Source organism: Taurulus bubalis (genome assembly GCF_910589615.1).
Source record: "Taurulus bubalis genome assembly, chromosome: 20".
NCBI lineage: Eukaryota > Metazoa > Chordata > Actinopteri > Perciformes > Cottidae > Taurulus > Taurulus bubalis.
In genome coordinates this window covers 14,913,202-14,938,498 of record NC_136608.1, presented here as the reverse complement: position 1 = coordinate 14,938,498, position 25,297 = coordinate 14,913,202, and the positions used below count along the sequence as shown (strand labels likewise).

Genomic DNA, 25,297 nt, shown 5'->3' with positions numbered 1-25,297 from the left:
TTTCATCTGTGTGCAGTAAAACCTGGTTTATTAAACAACATCTAAAAGAGAAACCAGAGTCAAGGGATTTCACATTTGATTATTTTTCTCATTACTGCTGTTTTAAAGGAAAATGGAGGCTTTGGGAGATCATCTAAAGTTGATGGTTAAAATCTTCAGGCGAGAGTGCCACAGGGTTTTGCACTCTGAGAGGACCACCATTCATGGAGCTGATGGCATGCTGATGCTGCTGCAGCTGGCCATGGCAGAAGTTAGCAAGCAGGTAACAGTTCTTTTCAGTTTTTTTTCATTGATTTTATTAAAACAGCCTCTCTTCCATTGAATTCTGTTTTAAAGCACTTTATTCATCCTTTCATTAACAATTTGTAGCAAAAGCAAAGTATGCAACGGCTGAGGAAACAGTCTAATATATTACAAATAGTGTCAAAAAGCACATTAACCTAAACGCAAAGCAAACGGACCACTAGTACTGTGGCCTCAGGTGAGGGAATCGCTGCGCTTTTGCTACTAATTTTAGAGCTGAGTCTAGCATAACCGTGCCAGGGAACGCAAACCAACAAATGCAATAAAAAGTTAAAAATAAATTTGAGAGAATGGTAATAAAACGATGTGATGATTCTCTGGCTTCCCGCTGTAAGTTATCCAGCAACCCAAAAAAACAAAGCGGTACAAGCCCAGTTCACATCATCATCATCATCATCATCATCATCATGGCATAATTCAATTGAACCATCAGGCTAAATGTCATCACGTTGATGACATTACCGCAGGTTTCTGGCCGAGATCCCTCAACGGCCCGTTGTTGAAGGTCTTTTCTGCTTTTTAACTGATTGGTTCCAGGCCGCCAGTAATTATGGCCGCCGCTTTCACTGTTTTCTCTCTTCCTGTGACAGCACGCTGGAGAGTTCAAAGTGGCTCTGAGTGATGTCCTGATGGCCTGGAAACACTTACTGCTAGACAAACTTCACCTGCTACCCCCCAACTTTGCACGCTTGGAGAACTATGATCTCATCCGGGAGGCATACGAATCCTCCCTGAAGCGCTCCAACACCGTGGACCTGGTTGATATCCTCTCCATGTACAAACAGCTGAGACTAGTGGACTCGGACCCGGAGGAGCCTGTGAGCCCGGTGAGCCCGAGCTGCTTGAAATCAGGCCCGATGACGTTGATGATGGGTGATCTGATTGGCTGATGAGTTCAATCAATGCATCTTTCTCATTACTTTTTTTTTAATTCTTTCTCAAAGATCCAGCTGTTTGAGTTCTTATCCGGAAACACGGAGATGTCAGAGTTGCCCGACTCTTCAGTCCCGTCAACACCGTCTCGTAAAAGCAGACCCTGCAGCTCACAGGTAGGCCCAGTCCTGCTTTCACACACACATTTAAAGAAAAGGTGCAGTTTATACATGAACCACCATGAGAAACCCCTCTTTCCACTTTGCCCTCTACCCTCATCTGAAGTTTTCTTTCAGGAAAATGAAAAGGCTTTTTACTTTCCCAGTCTCCAGCGCACTTAATTTCTCCCTGGAATCCATCCTGCTCTTATTGACGGGAACTCTATATCATATCACTTAGATTTAAGAGCGCAATGTGAATTCAATTACCAGGCAGATGTTTAAAAACAACACAAAGTGGCGCTGGACAAGTGCTTCTGTTACAGAGTCTCTTTTCTCCACTCTTCTCTGTTACTTGTGAATTTATGAGTTTTTTTTTTTTTAGTGGAGGCTTACTGCTGCACTACCAGCGCGAATGATGTAATGTTTGGAGTTTAATACGCGCCGTCAGCTGCTGTTTTTAGGGGTTTTACTCGGGGATACGTAAAGCTACTGTCCGTGGTAGATTATAAACCAAACTAGACATGCCTCAAGCCCAAAAGCTTTACTGAAGGAATACTTTGACATTTCGGGAATTACGTAGTTTCGCTTTCTTGGATGAGAAATCCTACAGCACTCATGTCGGCCAGTAGCTTAGCTTAGCATAAAGCCTGGAAACCGGCTCAAACGGCAAACTTGGCTCTGTCCAAAGGTTTAAAAAGGAAAAAAACTCTAATATGTTCATACATTTTAATTAACGTGTTCAATCTATTCATGACATTTAGGTGAAAATGGCAGTGAGACGGGTTTTCTGCGCCTACCTGAGTCTGCTCGTGAACGCCAAGAGCGACATGGCCGTGGCGCTAACCCTCGACGTCCCCAGTCGCGCTCTTGGACGACAGGCGTTTACCGACATAAAGCATGCGGCGCACAACAACAACACCTCTCTTTTCTTGGTAAGAACTCTGGCTTCACGTCACAGCACCCGAAAACCAAACCTGTGGCGTGAAAACAATTGTAGTAATCCTCTCTGGCACGACGTCTGGGTCTCTTGCAGGCTGTGACATCCTTCGTGAGGGCCATCCAGCTCGGAGGGAAGGGCTACGCTCCAGCGGAGTCTGACCCCCTGAGGAAACACGTCAAAGGCCTGTGTGACTTTGTCCAGTTTCTAGACAACCTGGAGGAAATACTGGGAGAGATTCCTGACCCAAGGTACACAATGTTCCTTCTGAGGTGACGCCTCCTTTCCTTGTGACAGAATCGGCTGCAAGCGTATCGCTCCATTTAGGACTGAACTGTTAACTCTGGGATCTGTTTTATTTGCGGCCCTGGTGGCCCCACAGTGCTTTGAAAAGACCGGACCGGGTTAGATGGGAACCTTGGATCGCCACAGGGCGATGTAAGGTTCTAGGAACTCATCCGGGTTCCTTCTGGAGAACCGAACCCCTCGTCAGTGGTCAGAGAAACCAAACAAATTACAGCATTCTGGTTTGGTTTTCTCTTAATACGTTCACTCTTTGAAGGAAATTAAAGAGGGATGTCCAGTTTAAAAACACGACAAAGTATATTAACAAACACTGAAAGGGAATATGTCGACAGTTCTGCGAGAAAGATCGACACCCCTCTTATATCTGTCCGTTAAATAGAAGGCTACCGCCAGCAGGTTCTCTTAGCTTAGCACAAAGACTGGAAACAGTTTGGAGAGAAACATTCTAGCTTCCAGCTCACTAATTAACACGTTTATATATTGTTTGTTTAATACCTACGAAAAAGGAAGTGTAAAAACTGTGTGCCAGACTGTTTATTGGCCAGGTACAGTAACTTCCTGGACTCTCTGCATGTTGAGTAGAAGGTCTCTTTTTAAAAAAAAAAAAAAAAAAAAAAAAAAAAATGGCTCCTTGATTTCACTAAAACTGCAGGGGCACCGGAGGAAATAGTGCATTTGTTGGGGACTATTTTCAGCCGTGGAATAATACACATTTGTTTCCAGCAGCAGGAGGGTGTAATTGAGATAATAAAAAAAAAAAAACGTCAGTGTTTTGAGTCATTAAGGAATAATAATGATGAATTTCAATAGTTTTGGACAACAATCAAGCTCTCAATTCATGGTTAGTTTGGTCTTTTCATGGGATTTGATGACAATAATATCCTTTCAGTGTAGAATGACCACATCCTTTGGCATCTTACCAAAAAAAATTTATTTTTTTTTTTTAAAAAGTCAGCATACGTCACGTATTTGTAGTAGCTTATCCAAAACATGCTGAACAACCAGCTTTCTGTTTTTTAAACAACGCATTACCGTAGTCTCATGTAGTCTCATGATCATATACACATATTCAATTTCCAGAGAAATCATCCGGCGCTGATTTGGGGGAACGCCGAGGTTCCGAGAAAAGTTGCGACTGCGTCGATATCTGGCAGCGAATGAGGTCAAACACACTGAAACCCGTGACTCATGACGGAGTTGGCTTTTTCCTTGAATTGCTTCACTTCTTCCTGTAAATTCAAGTTCATGTTAAATTCTGTTTGCCCTTCTCTCTGGTGCGGTCATTTCACTTCTCGTGAGTTTAATATAATCTTCTCGGGTCTGTGTAGGTGTGTGTGTGTGTGTGTGTGTGTACGTGTGTGTGTACGCTGCAGCCTGGAATCACACCTGTGATCCTAAAATCCACCTGTCCCACCGCAGCTCGGCCATTTATTTCCTCCAAATCCCCTGTAATGACTCCCTACTCGGCTTCTCGTGATAACAATTTGGATCGCTAAAGCATGTTCATCTTTGCCACATCAAAGCCCGTCTTTTCTTTTTTGAAATACCTTCGTTTCCCTTCTTTGATGAATAATCATCAAGCCTTCAGCTCCTCGGATCATTCCCATGTCGGAGCGTTTTGGCACCACAACAGAAGCGCTTATCAGAAATGATTTAGCCGGTCAATCATGTGAAGGTGGAGCTTTTCTTTCTTTTCTTTTTTTAAAGGTGAAGCCGTTGAAGGCCCCCCTTTTTGTGCCGAGCCATAACAACACATTGCGATGTTTGCGTAGCAGCGGATCTCGGCTCCCGCTGCTCTCCGTTCGGGGTTTTCGGTTCGTGCACTTCTGAGGAGACGACGCTGAACTCGGCCAACACGTGTCTTTCAACAGGCAGTGGCTTTGCGCTCTCGGTGGAGTACTGCGTTTCCTCACACAAACACCTTCTATGGAGAGTTCAGGGCCCCTTGCGAACATCTGTTTTTCACCCCCCCCAAAAAAATGATTCCGTTACTGAGAGACTCGCACCAAAAGCCGGGTCAGGGCTGGACCACCACCACCACCACCACCACCACCTCTCCCGCCTTACGATCTCCCCGGCCACGTGCTCTAGTGCGAGCTCAAACTCACAGGAGTGATATGTTGCTATGATTTTTGGACATGCAGCACGGGCATGAAAAAAAAGATTAAAACAAACTATAAATGAGGCAAGACCCTGGAGTCTGTCTGCTGACAGTCCATCGGTGAGCGCGGCGACGGTGCCCAGGGTGACTTTAACGGGGATTTGGAGAACGTTAGCTTGCGCCGCAACTGTTAACATTGGCAACGCCGCGTGAGAGTGAAATGAAGCTCAAACTGGACGTTAACGCCGAGACAATTACTCCTGAGCTCTTTAAGTCGGCGTCCAATTAATTGAAAGTGACGCTGCCGTATATCTCTCGAAGACATTCAGAACCCGAGGCCTGGCTTTTCTGCGTTTTCCGTTTTAGGAGAGAGTTATTCATGCTGGCAAATATTGGCTGAACCCTGTGAAAGCTATTAATTCCAACCAGATGAAAACCTGTATGTGAGTTCTGCAGACGAGTCTTTTGCTTTCCAAAACAAACGCAGGTTGTTGTTGTTGTTGACCCCTTCTCTCTCTCTCTCTACGGCACGCCTCCACTGTCTCTGTGTGTGGGTCTCAGTGCGTGCGGCGCCAGGCTGGTGGCCGCCATCAGGGCGCCGCTGCTGAAGGGACGCAGCGGCGCAGACGCCGTGTGCGCCGCAGCCGAGGAGACGACAAAGGAGCTGAAGGAGAGGATCTGCCAGATCCACCAGATCCAGACGCGGGCTGCTAATGGAAGCGGGACGGGGATAAGCCCCGCCAGGGTAATGTATAACCTCTGCTCTCCAGCCAGGCAGCTGCAGTTTTGGCTTCCATACGTTCATACAAAGAAAGAAAAGCCAATTCATCTTCTGACAGTGGCCCGATTGTTGTCGTTGCGTTGCTCTGCAGCCAAGGGCTCACGCAGTCAATCACTGCACGGCGTTCGGAGGCCGGGACACTGTGAAGGTGCTGATGGCGCTGCTGGATGAAGAGGCGCTGACGCCGCCGTGTCGGAACAAGGCGGACCTGCTGTCTGAGGACCAGCCCGTCCTCAGTGGAGAGGAGGGGACCTGCATCCTGCACCTCTTCAGGTTGGTGGAGCCATGCACACTGTGGTTTATGTGCTAAGGGTTAAAGACTATGAGAAGTGGATGTAGCTGTTTCCATTGTGTGACTGTATTTTGAGTGACAAAAGCTCTGGTAGCGACCTGTCAATCACCTTGTAGCCCCGCCCTAAAGCACCTCCTTTATGGTCTGTTTGACTCTAAATGACCATAATTTACTAAATGAACATCATGCTGCATTGAAGAAGACTTGAAACTAGAGATTGAGACATAAACTCATGTTTACAATGTTTACTGAGGGAATAAATCAAGAGAGAAGTAGAAGAGTAATTTTCTCATAGACTTCTATACAACCAGAGGCGTTGCCCCCTGGTGGTCAGGAGAGAGAATGCAGCTTTAACATATGAAGCATAGACTTCTATACAACCAGAAGAGTCGCCCCCCCCGCCCCCCTGGTGGTCAGGGGAGAGAATGCAGCTTTAACACATGAAGCATATACTTCTATACAACCGGAGTAGTCGCCCCTGCTGGTTGGTAGAGAGAATGCAGCATTAACACATGAAGCATATACTTCTATACAACCAGAGGCAATGCCCCCTGGTGGTCAGGAGAGAGAATGCAGCTTTAACAAATGAAGCATAGACTTCTATACAACCAGAGGAGTCGCCCCCTGGTGGTCAGTAGAGAGAATGCAGCTTTAACACATGAAGCATATACTTCTATACAACCAGAGGAGTCGCCCCTGGTGGTCAGGAGAGAGAATGCAGCTTTAACACATGAAGCATAGACTTCTATACAACCAGAGGAGTCGCCCCATGGTGGTCAGTAGAGAGAATGCAGCTTTAACACATGAAGCATAGACTTCTATACAACCAGATGAGTCGCCCCATGGTGGTCAGTAGAGAGAATGCAGCTTTAACACATGAAGCATATACTTCTATACAAACAGAGGAGTCGCTCCCTGGTGGTCAGGAGAGAGAATACAGCTTTAACACATGAAGCATATACTTCTATACAACCAGAGGAGTCGCCCCTGGTGGTCAGGAGAGAGAATGCAGCTTTAACACATGAAGCATAGACTTCTATACAACCAGATGAGTCGCCCCATGGTGGTCAGGAGAGAGAATGCAGCTTTAACACATGAAGCATAGACTTCTATACAACCAGAGGAGTCGCCCCCTGATGGTCAGTAGAGAGAATGCCGCTTTATTACATGACGCATAGACTTCTATACAACCGGAGTAGTCGCCCCTGCTGGTTGGTAGAGAGAATGCAGCATTAACACATGAAGCATATACTTCTATACAACCAGAGGCGTTGCCCCCTGGTGGTCAGGAGAGAGAATGCAGCTTTAACACATGAAGCATATACTTCTATACAACTAGACTTCTTTTTGCAACCAGTAGGCAATGTAGTTGGCAATGTCGGTCGGCTAGTCCACCACTTTGGTCCGGCCGGAGATATCAGAACAACTACTGGATATATTTACATGACATTTGGTGCAGAAATCATGATCCCCAGATGATGCACCCTTCTGATTTTTGGTGATCCCTGGATTGTACACCATATACTTTTAATAGTCTGTTCTGACGATCTGAAATCAAGCTATGTTACATCCTTCAAGGGTTCAAAGTACAACACTGGCAAATTAAAATAAAAAAGTCCAGTTGGAATTAGATTTGACTATTTTCACTACTGCGGGATTCAGTCGGAGTGGGAAAGCCCCTAAAACAGCAATTAGACCGACATGAGACTCTCCACTGAAACCATATGGAGGAAAATCCTCCCACAGCACACTGGAACAATTTCTCTGGTTAAACATCTGAAATAAAAATAATAATATGAAAAATAAAATAGCCACTGGCTGTGTTCAGGGGGACCTACATTATGTCGAGTTCATGACAATGAAGGCTGACAAAATAAAAGCCCGACATTAGCCGAGTCTGACGCGAGTGCAAACACCTTTGTGGAGAATATGATGATGTAAAGCTGCATAAGAGCATGTAATCGTCTTGCTTTTCTAATTCATGAACCGCTTGTCTTTGCTTCTCGGCCCTCAGATCCCCTGAAGTGTCTACTGGATGTTCTCCAGAACCTCTAAAGAGCCGAGTCCAGACCCGACTAGACCTGCTCAAGCCCAAGGTAACGTGGGCCCCCTTCACCCGAGAGCCCCGAATCCAAACCATCAGTTACTTCAAATTGAATCAGATGTACAAACATTGAAAATAATGTCTTTACATCCTGTAATTTCTCCCCGGTATTATATTATTTATTTGCTTAGCTGAAGCTCACATCTTAACTGACTTCCACCGTTCCCGTTTGCACAGCTGTGTTTCAGCTCTCGGTGTTGGTTTGAGGGCGCTGTTCAAATCCATGGCATGAAACGGCTCACTGGTGTGGGATTCAAACCATTAACCAGTCCTGATGATAAGTTATCCTATCGTCAGGGCTCGGGTCCATTTGCTTGCAGTGCACAATATAACACGCTGTGTGTCTGATATCAATATCTCTTTATTCCTTCCTTCCTTCCTGGCCGTGAGCTCCGCTGCTCCGTCTTCGTTCCTTTATGTTTTCTTGGGTGTGAGAAAAATCTGTCACATAATGATTAAACAGCTTTTATTGCCAATGTTATAATAATACTCTGAAAGGGAGTCGTTCTGCACCATGATGAGTACTTTAACTCCCAATAACATGCATTTCGCTGATGATTCTTTTACACATTTGAATGCAGGAGTGTTTATTATTATTTTTTTTTTACAGTGTGGCATTGCAACCTTTTTAAGAGTGCATCTTCCACCACTGCACACAATTGCTGAGTCACCCAAAAAAAAACCACTTCAAGGGACCAGCTTTAGATTTTAAAGGCAGCACTGCTCTTTTAACACGGAGCAGCTCCGCTGTGTGAACTCCTTTTTGAACATGTATGCTAAACGCATTTTGTGAAATGGCTCCTTTATTTGATTGCGCTAGCAGATGTCATTTTAGCTCCCCACAATCTGGCCGCCTTCCTGTTTGAGTGCGCTGTAATGGTCCCTGGGCAGCTCACCGCTTCCTGAACTCGGCGAGCGGAAGCTCTCTGCATCAATTTCACTTTGAAGAAGCCATATCAGTCGCGTAATTCGACTAGCAAGGGAAACTTGAAAGGTTATTGTTTCCTGTTGTCTGCCGAATGACTTGATCCCAGACTTCTCCGGCAGTTTCATCACGCGCTGACGTCAAGGAGATGGACTGATTTCGGTTCTGCTCTTGGGACGCTTCCAAATCCCTGTCTCGGTGCCACAAACGCAGACATAAGTCTCCTCCGTGACGTCTGGGGGGAAATAAAGATCCATTTCACGATACCCGAGCACATTGATTTTATTCCCCGATCCTATCGGCCTCCTAATGTGGGCACCTGCTCTCGCTTCTATCTTACCCGCGCGGCGAAAGCTGCAGAAATTGCTTGCACCTGTGAGGTCAGGAATGTCTGGGTCAGGTGTCTCCGGGTCGGGCGGTGTGCAGAGGTTATTCCAGGACAGCCATCCTCGGAGGAATGAGGCCCGTCTGCCCACACGGTGCCATGGTGCGCGCCCACCTGTTGTAATTGGATTAGACGTGACCCGTCGGTCATAGTTTGGTCATAGTGTTCACTCTTCCATCCCCTCCCATTGTTTCAGATGTGTTTTATTAGCATGCAACCAGGCCAGCGTTCATTTCTCGCTCCATTATTGAAGTGTGCTTCGTTCTTAAGGTTGCTGTGGGTTTTTTTGCCGCTTTTTTAAGAAGTTCTTTTGAAAAAGCACAAAGGCTTTGATCCCTTTGTGCTTTACGGACCCACCCAGCTTTGCTCGCTGTATTTTTTTATTTTTTTCCTCCGAATTGATCCTCCCTACTGCGGCCCACTGGCCTGAAGGGCGAAATCCTTGGATTGTGATAATCCCAAGCAGGCGTAGATCAAACTGAGGTGGAAAAGCTGTGGATCCGTGTGCCCCGAGGCCGGGATTGTAGTCTTTAGTATCATTCACTGTGTTACACCTCGGCTGTCCAAAAAGGCCTTTTAATGATGCTCTCCTGTCTCCGCCTTGGGATAAGACCAAAGGAAACTCTAGTTTAAAGTTGGGCTCATGTGTGATTTGTCAACTTCTATCAATGACGATCATCAGACGGCTTGTAATTGGTGTAGAAAGTCGTAGCAAGAAAGAGAACAAACGTGGCTAATTAAAGCAGATTTTTTTTTAAATTTGAAACACGACTCGTGATGCCTCGCCCGCTCTCGTTTGATTTTAGTTCTTGTGACATTTTGTGGTCCCTCCTCTCGTCTTGAGGGCACTTGATCTTTGAGTTCCAAAGAGGGACGATGTAAAACCCAGAAAGTATATTTTCGATTCATTGATCCGACTTTTTCAGGACCGACTCTGATACCAGTGTTTGTTTAATAAGCTGTGATCCTCGCTGTAGGAGGGAGATGTGTAAGGAAACATCAGGCCTGACTTAAATGTTGCTTTACCAATTTAGTAATACAAAATGCAACAAGTGAATATACATTTATAGAATTGTTGTTTATTATAGAAATGATAAATCCCGGACCAGCAACTTTAAAAAAAACATCTTTCAAAATTAACAAGATGTACAATTGAAGTCTAAGTCTTTTAAATGTAGAAAGAAATGGGCAAAAACTTAAACAGGAGTTCTCCAGTATATACTGCATATGAATTTTATTTAATATATCGGCCCCATAGTCACCATCTTTTTCAATGCATCCTTACCAGGAATCTTGGCCACTGATCAACAACCATGACTCCACCGGCTTTTTAGTGAAATGTCTAGACCACTAAGGTATTGTTATATTCATGATTCCCTGAGGATGAATCATTTTGGCTCCTGTCTTTTCATGTAAGGATAACATGTAATTATTTTGAGTGAAATATCTTTCCATGACTACAAACAAAGTTTTGAAAGCCTGAAATCTGGAGCCTGGAGTCATCGACACTGATCATCAACCGTGTATCATATCGGCTGGATTAAAGGGTTTTTCTTTCCTGTTCCTTCCAGGCCAAAGAAAGAGGAATTCGATCCCAGTTCGCGTGCACATACAAAGATGAAGAAGTGCCACTCAACCGTGTGCTGGAGTTCCCCAGCGCCAGCCAGGTCCCTACCTGTGTGCACCCAGCACCCAAACGCCCAACCCGCCCAGCCGTGGCCGAAGACTGCAGCGCTGATGTGGAGGAGACGACCAAAGGTACAGATTCAACTCTGCTGCGTGTAGAGAAAAGCTCAAAATGTCAACAACATGCGGTGCAGCGTTCTCTTTCTGCCGGGGTGGATTTCTGTTTCCTCTGACGCCACACAACTGGATCGAGGCCCAGGCACACCTTCTCAGCTCCAGCCTTGAACCCTCCGCAGCCCCAGCCCTGGGACTGGTACTTACCATCAGCCATTAAACAAATCCCCATTCTATAAAACCTGCTCACACCCACATCTGTAGTAAAAACTCACACACACACACACACACACTCGCACAGACCTTTTGCCCATTTTCCCTTCTGCCTTTTGTTTCGTGTGGATTCAGGCTTCCACCGGGTTACATGACGAATGTTAAATGTCAGTCTGCATAGAACAAACGCACACAAATAGCAGCTAACGTCAGCAGTTTTCGTCACAGTTGCGTTTGCTTTGTTTCAATCCTTCCAGCCAAGTCTTCGACTTCTGAATGCCCGAATAAGGAGCAGAGCGCCGTGCGGCGGGGGGCCGCTCTCGGGCCAAGAAGTGGAAATGTCCAAAACGGAGGCGCGGGCTCCGGCAGCAGAAAGCTAGCTGGCGCTCAGGCGCAGCACAAGGGCAACAAGAGGAAGCAGGTGGATTCTGACCAACGTGGAGGACCAGAGAACGAGCCGCCGGAGAAGAAACAGCTCACTTGTGTCTCGGTCAAAATGGCGGGCAAGAATGGCGGCAAGGCCTCGAGTAAGAAGAAGCTGATAGCCGGACAGGGAAAGCTAACCAGCTTCTTCAGAGTCTAATGGTCGTTTTGTTTTAATGAACACCGTTTGGGATATATATGCTCATTTGTTTACTTTCTGAGAGTTGGGTGACTGTGTGCTAAATATGAGGCTAGAATGATGCTTTAGCTTAGCTTATTTTCACATCAAGCAAAGCTAAACAGCTAGCATAGCTCTACAAGGTGTACAAAGTTAATTAGTAAATATTTAGAGGAGCTTGAAAGCAGTTTTTTTTTTTTAAAGCTTTAGATGAAGACAGGAAAACCGTTTCCCCTGATTTACAGTCATTATGCTAAGCTAAGCTAATTGCCCTTTGGCCGTAACTTCATATGCATCACGTGAGAGTGGCGTCAATCTTCTAATTCAACACTCCGACTTTAAGAAGTTCAATACGTTTGTATACCATGTTTCAAACTAATTACTCTATAAAATGTAAGAGAATCGTGAATGAAAAGCACAGCAGGAACTCGCTAATATTTCAGCGTTTGTTATTGAAAAATTATGTTAACTGAATGATTCATGATTCATTGTTCTATACTAATTTATGTTCTACACTGAAGATGTTTGTGGCAGCAGTGTGAATACAGCTGACAGCAGATCATTGGGACTTTATTTAATCTCTAGCTGTATAGTTTATCTTATTCAACCTGTAAAATTCCACAGCAAAAAGCACTTTTCAACGTGAATAAACTTTTATTTTGTTTTACATGGTTGTGATCTCTCGTTTTCAACAAGGAAATGCATTTCAGTGTAACACACATATGGGCCCTTTTCACAATTTTATAATGACGATGCAAGCAAAAAAAATAGACTGTGTGCTATTAGTAAAGGGGTGCGATACATTAGCAAGTGGCCCAATAAATAGTGGCAGACATACACATGTATTTAGGGGTGAAACCTAGCGTCTAAGTAATGAGAAGCTTCCAACTATACGTACAGAATCAGAATGTCAAATACCACAAAGCACAAGTATTTTTTTAAGTCCAGTGGTCGTCGACACATTTGATAGCTTAGCGACGTCGGTTTAACGAGGCACCATGCTAACGGGTGACTGAGCCAAAAGTGTGTTAGCTGCTCATCTGTGTCGTCTACACAAGGTACTACGTTCACCTGAAGTCACCAGTTAACAGGGTTACGCGTTAAACTGAAACACCTTTTCGTTTTAAACGGTTGGTTTCCTGTGTTTAAAGCTAATCGTCTGGATGGCTGAGGGGAAGAAAAAAACAACACACTTCCATTGTTAACATGCACCAACACATTTTTTTATGATGTCGGCTGTAAAAAAGGTCTTTAAAGAATATATTCTTTTACAGCACAATCAAGGGCTGGACGGCAGCACGGGGGAACATTTATTCATTCCAGCAGGGTCGGTACACTCTTCCTATCATACACCGCAGTACTGGAAGGAAAGAAGAGTGAAGATTACTTCACATTAATAAATATCAAGTCATTTGATATCACAATCGACTTCATTGGTCGGGTATGTTTATTTCTATTTTAAAAATGCTTTAACGCTAATACAGAAACGTGGGTTTGCAGTTACTTACTGTCGAGGTCAGTGTTTCTGCGCTCAATTTTCAAGCTGTGCTCGGCCGGAGTGAAGCTCAAGCTCTGGTCTGTGAGCCGAGGAAGGCCACGGCTGAATGCCGGGTTCGTCCCACGAATACTGTGTCCTTTCAGCCTCATGTCCTGAAACGCAGTGTTGATCGGTGATTACATGCGACACCATAGGACCGCACACGTATGGAAATATACGTTGTGATCTGAACTCTGGATCGTCGCAAATGTGCAACAGCTTTCAAACATTATCTCCTCGCTTGCAGCACAGGTGTTGGATCTGTCTTTTCCAGCTGATCCAAGCCACAGGAACCCCAAATGGAAGAAATGTGTTTCCCCGTTTTTTATTATTTCACAGTGGCCTGTTTTTCTTCCCCTTGGTTCACCCAGATGGCTTTGTTCTCTCCAACATGGCCGCCTGTTCCCCATTACCGCACAGATAACCACCATGTTCACGACACACAGGAGACGCAACCGCCAGATAAACTCTTAGCGCATCGCAGCCAAAACGTTTGAGGGAGCGCAGATACATCATCATTCTTCCCACTGTAATTCCAATAAATCTTTATAGGCTTGTGATCGTTTGACCTTTCAGCTAATAGTATTTCCCGCTTTTCCAGCGCTGCTGTAAAAGTTTTTCATAGATGTGTATGAAGTATTGACTTAGCAGTAGACATGGGGACGGTGACCAATTGAAAAGGGTCAAATGTTCAGTCACAGGATGGAGATTATGTGCTTTTGGTTGTTGTTGAACTCTGGTTAGCTGCGGTTGATTATGGAAAGAAATCTCAGACAATTAATAGTTATGATGCACGACTGTTATTGGCAGAGTTTAACGGCTGCAAACTTTGTATTGGATTAATATGTTGTTGAGCTGCCTACTTTAAAGGGCTGATACACCCAAATAACAGTAGAAGAAAAGAAGAAACAACAATTGCGATGCCACACTTACCGAGACGACGATGGTTTTCGGGCTCCCACCTTCATCCCTCTCGTTGGTGTCCAGCACGAGGTTTTGTCTGAACGCGAGGGGAAACCCAGCGGGATCAGCCAGGGTCTCGGCCCCCAAGAAGAAGCCGTCTTGCTCCTGCACGCCGTCTTCTACTTTAGATGCCGGCATGGCAATGGCGACCGAGCGGCTGCTCAGCTCCGAGAACAGCACCAGAGTACACAGGACAGAGTAGACGGAGATCATGGTATCTACAATGTTTAGCTCTGCTGTCTTCGAACGATCTTCTCTCACCTAACGAGTGCCGTGATAGTGCTTTCACTCGTCTTTTATATTCAGGGAGGGAAGCGTTTCCAATTTAAAACTGTTCAACGTAAGAAAGCAACGCCTCTCCTGCAGGGTTGCCTTCATCCCAAAGGCCGAAGGTCACAGGAGGTTCAAAGTCACAGCTGTAATTCTGCTAATAGGTGTTCCTTTCGTAAAGAAGGAGGTGAATGGCTCTATTTTGTCCGTTTTTGAGATGTGATGAATTCAAATGGATAAAAGGGTGAAACATGGAGGTCGGTTTTATTTAGGAGGTCAAAGGGTCGGGAATTAATTTGTGACTCTTCTACTTCAAAATCCACATGCTGAAATGAACCCAGCAGGTCGGCGGACAGAGACCGGCGGCGTCGCATGAAAGACGTCCATTCAGCGGCTGCACATGATGGACCAGCGACAAAAGGTCAGTGACATGTGTCGCCTGCCGAGACTAATATGGCAGACTATTGCAGAACATTATGACGAGTCGTTACGGTGAAACGCACATATTGAGAAGAGTAAACACCTGTTTGTGAAAGTTATGGGCTTTAGTATCGAGTATGACAAGCAAACCAGAGGTTTCATTGACTTTACGCTTTTTACACAATGTATAAAAGTTATTTTTTTAGCCTTAACCAAGTAGTTTTGTTGTCTTTACCTAATCATTGGTTACACAACATGGCATTGTGTGCAAACGTGAATGTTTACATTCAACCCAAACACTGTCACCATCTTGGATTTTGTCCATTGCCATTTTGGCTTTTTGCAACCAGAATTGCAAAGGTGACTAAGACGTTTTATAAATCGACCAGAGAGGTTATAATGAACTTTTATGAACTGAAAACGCTGTGAAAGTGTTAAAGTCGTAATACGAAAACACGGACAACTTCCAGACCGGACAACGCAGAGTAAGCGACCTGTCAATCACCTTGTAGCCCCGCCCTAAAACACAATCTGGTCTGTTTGACTCTAAATGGATGATAATTTACTGAATGAACATCATGTTGTATTGAAGAAGACTTGAAACTAGAGATGGAGACATAAACTCGTGTTTACAATGTTTACTGAGGGAATAAATCAAGAGAGAAGTAGAGTCAGTTTCTCATAGACTTCTATACAATCAGAAGTGTCACCCCCTGGTGGTCAGGAGAGAGAATGCAGCTTTAACACATGAAGCATATACTTCTATACAACCAGAGGGGTCGCCCCTTGGTGGTCAGGAGAGAGAATGCAGCTTTAACACATGAAGCATATACTTCTATACAACCAGAGGAGTCGCCCCCGCCCCAGAAAGAAGGTTGTCAGAACGTATTCTGTGGATGGCAGAAACTAAACACGACAGTACAATGTGCATGTATTCCTCTGATTGATCACAGAGGCATTATCATAGCCATAGATTCTTGATTTGATCTTGCCACAGCTCCGTGTTCAAGCCTCGAAGAACCCGCACCATCACCAGCTGAGGATAAAAAGCGGAGGCAAGCATGAACCGAAAGGGCCTTCGTGTTGACATAGCTCTTCTCGGCTCAAAAGACTTACCTTATTAACATCACAGGAGCCGTGGCGCAGGGGATGCAGAGCCGGGACATGAATAATAGCTATTGAACTCAGCTGAAGAGATTTTACTTGGAGCGGTCAGCCTTTATTTTGTAAGTATTATTGTTGGAGGGCGAGGACTTCTACTGAAGGACTGAACTTGTGCACAGGGGCACGGCCGTTCCAGAAGCACAACTGAACTTGTGAGCTTTGTGCTCTGTTGTTGTAACCTTTCTCGCTCTCGCTCTCTTTCTGATAATCTCTCCTTCCCTTTTCCCATATTTAACGCGCCCGTATGGACAGGAGACACCCTGCGAGTCGATGCCATCCGATCCGAAGTCGATGAACTCTGAGCTTTGGGGAAGATCTTTTATCTGGTCCCTTGTCTGGATTTCAAAGAAATCATTACCATAATTCTCTAATAAAAAACATTGACAAAAAAAGCCAAGAGTCAAATAATCTTACGAGGACCAGATGTGATTCTGTGTGTATCCATGAACATTATTTACTAAGTCTTTATGTTTCCACAACACAGCTCGTCAAATCTTCCACCGCTGCCAGTAAAGTTTATTCAACTACTGACGGCGCTGTCGCCCATTTATACTCGGTCTCGTTTTGTTGTGTGCGGTCGTAATTGCGTCCAGATTTCGGCCTCGTGCATGGTTTGAATTTTGAACTCGAGGAAGCTGCCGAGTAGTTTTTTTTCTTCTTCCTCGCCGCTGCCGGCGGCTTGCATCACCTGTCAGTTGCAGTATTTGAAGCTCTGTGCATAGAGAGGCCTCAGAAGTCTGCGCCCTGTGACATCAGGAGCATTGTTTTTATCATCCTCCGGGGGCCCGACACATTATATGCAATCCTGTATTCTATCTAACACGCTGCATTTCATCAACGACACTCGGGGTCTCCGACGCTCCGTGCATGATGTTTTGATATCTGCATATTCGTGCTGCAGAGTCTTGAGGCCGGCATGCTGAAATGCATTCTGCAAAAATGCGGGTGCAAACTGTGTGTGTGTGTGTGTGGGGGGGGGGGGGGGGGGGGGGGCGGGGGGGGGGGGGGGGGGGGGGGGTGGACAGGGGGACCACATTGTAGGCTGTTTTTTTGTTTTTTTTGTTGTTGTTGCCCAGAGAACAGACCATGGTTTCCTGGAACAATGCAGCTGATGAGAGTCTCTCCAAGGAAAATAAGGCTCTGACATCATGGGTTCTTAAAGCACACAGCTGAGCCAACACTCTCTCCTGCTATAATCAAGCCTCAGTGAATTTCCACTGTCGACCGAGTCTGAGAAAGAGGGAGAATCTCCTCCAATGGTTTTTTCTTTTTCTAACATGCTTAAGTCTGACTGCTAACATTCCCGTTGCAGTGCACTTGTTGGACTCTTGTGTCTCTATTTCCTTTTACATCTGGCCTTGGCTTACGGCAACAATAAAATGTGACACAAGGCTACTTGTAAATATTTCACGATCAACTCATCGCTAGCCAAGACTGGATGCTAGCCTTCGGATGTGAGAATATTTGGGATTAGTGACAACGAATGCCGAGTTGACAACAGCAAGTTAAACCCAGCTAAGTGAAATCTTGGGTGTCCAACTTGGGGGGGGGGGGGGGGGGGGGGGGGATGAAGCCTTACAAGCACTTTTCCTGTACAACCAGTAGAATAAGTAGTAAAAATTGGTGAGTGTAGTTACAAAAAAAAGACCACAAGGTCATTCACAAGACAATTGTGTGCTTAAAATGAGGAGTTGAAGAGTGTGGAGAGATTGTGTTTCAGGGCTCAGTCCAAAATCGCTGTCCTCAGATGCTCTGGATTGTGAGTGCAAGCAGATCAATGGGAAACGGACTGTGTTCTTTCCAGAACCATCCTGGTTCTTGAGGTTGTTCAAACATCTCTGCGTTGCACTCCATATAATCCAAAGTTAGCACACGTAAGAGGATAAACAGAGCACTTTTAAGACATCCTGGCTTGTGTGTGTTTTAGAATAATTACAACAGCATGATACCGTACATCCGTATTCACTTTGATAATTGGCTTATTTGTGATGGCTTGGTTACCTGCCACTGCCCGGGCTTCTTCTTCTCCTCTCCGCGCACAATTTCTCTCTGATTTATTTGAACTCTAAATCTTGCAAGCCTTGCAGCCTTGCAATTGCACCATTAGGGTGAAATAATTGATTGTGTATTAGTCATAGAGACGGATGAAATAACATCTCAGGATGGCCGCGATGACCGGGACCTCGCCGACCTCCCTTGCTGCTCACATTTCGATCTCCGCCGTCTGCTGCGCGCCGGGCCAGAGAGCCAATATTTCAGGGGGTTTGATTGTTGTCCCACACACATCCGTTTATAAAAAATAAAGTGCTGACAGGGAGTGAGTTAGAGCTCAAGCTGTCAGTGCGAGCATCCTCCAAAGAGCTGAACATGCAGCTCTGGCCTCGGGGAGCACCACGCCCCGCTGCGTTTGCTTTGGCAGACCCCGCCACCTCTTAGGAAGTATCACTTTGTCATTCAGCACGCACTCCGGTTCAGACTGCACCGTGCACACAGCTTCGGTTACGGCTTTGTCTCCAGTCAAGATGCCCGAAATGAGACAAAACCTCTGGGGTTGTGTTCCTCATAACAGGGCGATGCTACAGCTTTTAAATTCAGAAAGGATTCAACCCTTTTACATTTTGTGTTGCAGCTTAATGCTAGAATCCTTGAAAATGCATCCCCCCCCCCTCATCAATATTTGCCCATATGACAAAGCAAAAAGAGGATTTCTTTTTTTTTGTCCCAATCTATGAAAGATAATACATTTAAATACCATTGACAGTATTCAGGCCCTTAACTCAGTGCTTAATTTAAGTACTTTCGTCAGCCTGCACAGTTTTAAAGGCGTCTGTCTGGTCTTCCTGTCATAAAGACCCAATCGGTGGAGTGTTGCAGTGATGCTTGTCCTTCTGGAAGTTTCTCACAGGAGCTCTGGCGCTCAGCCAGAGTGTTTCTTCGTCGCTCTTACTGAGCTCATTCTTCCCCAATTGCTCAGTTTTTTTATTTTCACTAAATTAGCAGAACATTGCATGACAAAAAACAACTCTCCAGACATGTATGTGATGTTGACAAGTGGTTTATTCAGCAGGAATGGTGAACAATTTGTCAGTATTTTTTTTCTACAGAAGGCAATCGAGCACCATAAATATCAGCGCTGTAATTAAACAGTTTCTTGGACAGTGAGCTTCAGCGGGGCTTCGTTTTCAAAGTCTTTGGTTTGTACTGTATGTCTGAAAATCTGGGAGGACCAGAGTTGTTCCACAACCAGCTTCTTTTTCATTTCAGCCGCCAGGTCGACTGATTATACAATCTGTAGACACCAAAGTATTGTCATACAAAAACACACTTAATTATTTTTTTTTTAAACGTGAAAATAGGTTTTAATTCGAAGGGATGCAAACAAATGTTTTGGTCAAGATCAATTAAACTCCCGGCGTATTCTTGAAGTGACTATGTAACGTTCTAACAATTTAAAAGTTGAATTAATTAGCAACAAAACGCACCATTGCTCTGACCAGTAGCTTCCGCCGGCTAAAGTTAGCAAACAATAGTTGGACATTAATGCTGCATTTCCTCAACTCAACTCAACTCGACTCTTTTTTGGTTTTCCAATCGCAAAAGATGTGGATTGACAAGATCCTGTCAATACCGACTGTCATTTTTTTTATTCACTGGACACAGTTTTTTTAAACTATTCATTATAAGCAGCAAACGCGGGTATATTGCTCAAAATCGTGAGGAAAATTAAACATAGTATCTATCATGAATATTTTATCCTGTGAAATGTGTGGAACAATACAAAACCTTTTAACTCTATTTCTTATTACATTGTGAGCAGAGCACCCTGCAGCAGTCTAAATTATCTGCAGCGGAAAAACTGTTTAGAGTTGACTTAATTAAGCTACGCTGTGTCTCATTTTTTTATTTCCTTGAGATGCGTCCAAGTAGGCGGGGGTGGAGATAATGAAAAACCACATCCTTTGATTACAAGTTATTACTTTATTTTTTTTACATATCTCACAGACACATTGACTTATTTTAGTATTTTAATTGTAGTATTTTATTCTTTATGAAATACCTCGGCTAACCTCCGGAGTACGGAGTCCGTATGACGGCAGTTGATTCGCTAAATAGGATATGGAAACACCTTTTTACGAATACGTTCTGACGTAGCAAATATTTAACTCAAATGACTGATATACCCGGATATATATTTATATTGTCTTGTTTATTGGCTCCACACCAGTTGATGGAAACGTGCCTTAATTGGCATTTTATTTTGCGACGGTTCAAAAGTTGACTTAAATTGAATGGAAACACAGCTGTAATAAAAACTAGAAAATTTCATAAGAAATTTTGAAAGTGTGGCTACTACTGCCGTAAGACGTCGCAATATGTATACATTACCGGTAGTGAGATGTGTTATTGAGGTAACACATCTCTCAATAACACAATAACCTCAATAACCTCTGCCACCTTCAGAATTATCAGATCAAATGACTTTCTTTGAGAGGGTGAAAAACGTAGTTTTTTACACAATGAAAAAAAAAATCCTTAACCGAAAGCCAAATAAAAAAGAGCCAATCAGACTTCTTCTATGGGAGGAGCCTAATCGGATTCGTTGTGTTGTCCATTTTTCCCCAGCAACAACAGACTCATTGGGTGAAAGGTCGATCCAAGTTGTATCTCCTCACTCACCAACTTTCTGGGGTCAAAAAACGTGCGCGCACACACACGCGGGCGCACATAGACACACACAGTCAATCGTTTTGTGATAATTCTGTGTGTGTGTGTGTCTAAGTCTAATGTATGATATATAAGAATGTGTGTGAAACGTTTTTTGTAGAGTTTAAAATAGAGTGTCTTGGATGTCAGCTGACCAACGTCAGTTGGCTCCTCCTGCGTTTGTATCACCGGTTGTCGTGGTGACAGCCCTGATTGGCGAACTTAAAACAGGTGTGACACTGTCACAGAGCGGGAGACTGAACTGTGGATTTAATGAGAAAACAACCTTTCAAACTATTGTATTTGACAGACAACCGTGAATCCCATTACGAAAATAATGACATCATGAGAAGCACAAGACTTCTGAGAACGTTTCCGTCTACTTAAATATTTGTAAGGATTTATAAATGAGAGCGTAAATTCAGTTTGTAAAGTGCTCACGTTTCCGTCATGAGAGAACATTGTGGTCCGATTTAACATGGAGGTTAATGGAGCAGTTGGCCGGTCTTCATGTCGCTTTCAGGCTTGCTGACAAAACAGTATACATTTGTTGGATTCCACGACGCATGTGTACCACCGGCACAATATTTCTAACGTTTTCATATATAAATTATGCCTCAAAAGTCAATATTGTGGAGTGAATGGCAAAATACAAATACAAAAAGGTTGTTTAGGACACAGCTCTGTAGTGGATTTCTATGTTCCTGAACTTGAATAAAAGCCAAGGGGATTGAATAAGTTCAAGGATTTAGAGATTAGTTTATATTTAACATTAATTAGAATAGGAGGAGGGGAGAGGAGCTCTTTGCAGGTGTCTGGGTGAAAGTCTCTGTGGGTGCAGCTCATTTGCATAAGGCGGGAAAACCTTGGGTGTGGCTCATGAGCGTCTGACAGAGGACGTTATTAATGGTCTAAAATGTCTATTTGTGTGCCTTATCGGTAATATTAGGATGTTTAAACCGTGTCTATGAGTCTTAAGCTTGTTTAAGTGTTTAATAAGAGGAAGCATATGGAAGAAAAAAAGTTAAGAGGCGTTTATTTGTGTCTTGAGACCGGTGTAAGTGTAGGTAATGAAGATGGGCCATTATTCGAGGTAGGGCGCAGAATTGAGTAGGGAGGTGTGGTTACACCAAGAAATAATACTATTGTATTTGACAGACAATCATGAATCCCCTCCCATCACGAAAATAATGAAATCATGAGAAGCACAAACAGTCAGGATGTCAGCTGACCAATTGACAGTTCCTCCTGCGCGTGTGTGCATGTGTGTCACCGTTGCCATGGTGTTCACTGAGAGAGAGACAGGAGAGTTGATTTAATGAAAAAACTAACTTTCAAACTAGTGTATTTGACAGACAACCATGGATCCCATCACGAAAATAATGACATCATGAGAAGCACAAGACTTCTGAGAACGTTTCCGTCTACTTAAATATTTGTAAGGATTTATAAATGAGGGCGTAAATTCAGTTTGTAAAGTGCTCATGTTTCCGTCATGAGAGAAAATTGTGGTCCAATTTAACATGGAGGTTAATGGAGCAGTTGGCCGGTCTTCATGTCGCTTTCAGGCTTGCTGACAAAACAGTATACATTTGTTGGATTCCACGACGCATGTGTACCACCGGCACAATATTTCCAACGTTTTCATATATAAATTATGCCTCAAAAGTCAATATTGTGGAGTGAATGGCAAAATACAAATACAAAAAGGTTGTTTAGGACACAGCTCCTCGTGCTCTAGCGATGACATCACAGCTCTAACCTTCCCCACACACACCCATTGTAAACTCTGAAATGGTTCCCACATTTTCCTAAACTTGAACAATAATTACATGAAAACTGTGCTAGCTATCAAAAAATGCCCAATTGGGCAAATAAACTCCAGACTTTTGTCAACGTTTTAAACTTTAAATCATTTCTCTACGATACATTATGGCGAGTCACTGTGGGCACAAAGATGTATGTTTTTTTGCTCTCTTCAGTCCGAAACCCCAGTCAAGTGAATGGGACAATTTCTCGCCGTTTTTCGCACTTTTCGGGAAAATGGCTGGTCGAATCTCTTAGAAAAGTCATAGCTCACGATTCCCGATCGGGCCGCACGTTTTGATGTATTTTTTACGCATGTGCGGGCAACGCTGTGGGAGAAGATACGGTCCAAAGTTTGGCGGAATAAGAAGAATAATAATAAGCCCGAGCAATAATATGAAGTGCGCTTTGCTATAGGGGTCTATGACCCCTCTAGCTGAAGCCACACTTAAAAATGTAATAACGGTGTCTGACTTAAGAGAATCTTGGGAAATGAAGGCAAATTCAATCTTCTATATTTTCCTGTAATTACCACTTGTGGCCACAGTGGCCGCTGTTTAGCAAAAGTTACGCAGTCTCGCATTAAGTGTTTTGAATAATCAATACCTTGGCTTCCAGCAGGGTGAGTGGACACACACACACACACACACACACACACACACACACACACACACACACACACACACACACACGCACACACACACACACACATCTCAGGTTAGACGAAAAGCAAACCATGACCTTTAACAATCTCAATACAATTGGAAGAATCACAGTTCACAGTACTCTTTATCAAGTTATTTGGCAGAAGGGATCTATATTGAGAAAATAATTCAAAAACAGTAGAAAAAATAGCGTTTTGCCTTCTCGGGACCACGACGTGGTATTGTCTTCTTTTTTTCTTCTTTTTTTTAAATCTCCATGCATTCACAGATTTCACACAGATACATTTACTCGCTTACACTACTACCTTATTGAAACAGCTTACAAAGAAAAACACTATTAAAATGGTGGCCACAAGGCTGTGCAAAAGGGAAGACCTCCAATGTAAGCCCTGCCATCTATCTGTCTTAGCCGTCTCTTGCAAGTAACAAACTACAAAATAGCACCATTATACAGTGGATAGGATTCTTAATACAGTTTTGTTATATGAAACCATCATGTACAATGAATGATGGTAATGCATAGGTTAACATAAATGGGAGTACTGTTTGATTATACACAGGCAAAGGAGGCAAAGATGAGATGTCTTGGGTGGTTTGTGCGATAAAAGGACTGTAAATCCGTATGGAGGCTTGAAAAAACAGCCGTCCTCATGCAAGGACTTCTCAGAACTGGCTTTTTATGAATCGTGTTTGTGTGCGCTTGACCTTTGCTCACGGTTACACAACTCTCATTTACACTGTGGGTGCGCTGTATGTGTGTTTGTGTTCTGTTAAACGTGTGCCGTATCTCATATCTCCGGGAAGTCATTTTGGTTTGCAATATTTACCAGATCTCTCTGTTTCTCCGGTGGACTTTGCAACGGATGCTGTGGAGTTTTGTCACGCAATGCAGTCCAAGCGACAACTGAAGTAGCAAAGTTCTCAGCCTCCCTAAACTATCAAAATATACAAATCAATCAATCAAATGTTAAACTTCCCATCTACGTGGCGATTGCCTCTCTTTTTGCTTTACACTTTGGGAACATATTGTCAAGTCTTGAAGCGAACAATAAACATATTTGACTCTTTTTAGAGCACTTGTTGGCTTGCCGTGACTAAACTTTCATGACTTGCGCTTAATCTTGAACACTCAGACTCAAATGTTGATCACTGGTTCCTGGGTTGTTGACGGCTTTGTGCCAAATGTACTTTGAATCTACTGAATGATCCATTTCTGACCACGAAGAAAAAAACTATTTCAATTTAGCTTCTGGTTTATTTGTGTATCTTGTTTTTGTACTTCCAACCTTACTGCAAAAAAAAAAATCCCCTTTAATGGTGCCTGATCTGAAGAAGTGTTTGGATCGTAGACTCAATCCCAAGGTCCTCAACACTTCCGGAGATTTAAGAGGGGTTTTGATTGGACAAACCTTCAATGAAACTCAGGGATTTGACTTAAGCTCAAGGTAAAATAACTAAAACCATGTTTAAAGTCTGATAATGAACGACCTGGTCTTTGTTTTAAAGCAAACCTTCTTTTACTTATTACAAATGTCCTGGGTGCATAAAGATAAACCGGGGTAGTAACGGTTTTAGGGGACCGATGACATCCTGTCTTACCGAAGGAGTGAATGAATCCACTCTCTCAGAGTAAAAAGATTTACCCCCTGGACAGGACACGCTCAAACACAGCCTGCCACTCTGATTGGCTGAAGCCCAGATGTGTTTTCCACCTTTCCTGGAGCCAGGGGATGCTGCAGCACCCACATGGAGGTATAATAAGCTCTTGTTCGTCTCTCAGCAGCTAAACTAGTCTGTTACATTGGATTTACAAAGAATTCCTCCCGATATGGAATGGTGCAGTGTATAAAATAATCACAAGATCCCTCATCAAACCCTTAAACACCACTTTAGCTCTCAGGTTTCAATCATTTTGAAGAGCTTTTTGAACCTTTGCTAGCATCCTCTTTGTTTCGTTTTACAGTGAACCATTCCACAGGGGTACCAGGTAAGGCCTCTCCCTTCTCTCTTCGCAAGTTGCTGGGCATTTGTCCATTCGCTCCTTCC

The 25,297-nt window shown here is 43.8% G+C and overlaps 2 protein-coding genes across 2 annotated transcripts; one reads left to right on the top strand and one right to left on the bottom strand.

Moving 5' to 3' along the window:
* Positions 1–112: 112 nt before the first annotated feature.
* parpbp (PARP1 binding protein) lies at positions 113–12,383 on the top strand (the record flags this gene model as incomplete). Its single annotated transcript, XM_079235842.1, has 10 exons — positions 113–262; positions 894–1,130; positions 1,248–1,352; positions 2,099–2,269; positions 2,371–2,525; positions 5,243–5,426; positions 5,554–5,735; positions 7,769–7,850; positions 10,740–10,926; positions 11,379–12,383. The coding sequence occupies 10 exons, from the start codon at positions 113–115 to the stop codon at positions 11,702–11,704; spliced, it is 1,779 nt and encodes a 592-aa protein (XP_079091968.1). The 3' UTR covers positions 11,705–12,383.
* Positions 12,384–13,032: 649 nt separating this feature from the next.
* On the bottom strand, positions 13,033–14,435 carry pmch (pro-melanin-concentrating hormone; the record flags this gene model as incomplete). The annotated part of the gene is made up of 3 exons (XM_079236128.1): positions 13,033–13,082; positions 13,231–13,372; positions 14,193–14,435. The coding sequence occupies 3 exons, from the start codon at positions 14,433–14,435 to the stop codon at positions 13,033–13,035; spliced, it is 435 nt and encodes a 144-aa protein (XP_079092254.1).
* Positions 14,436–25,297: the final 10,862 nt, after the last annotated feature.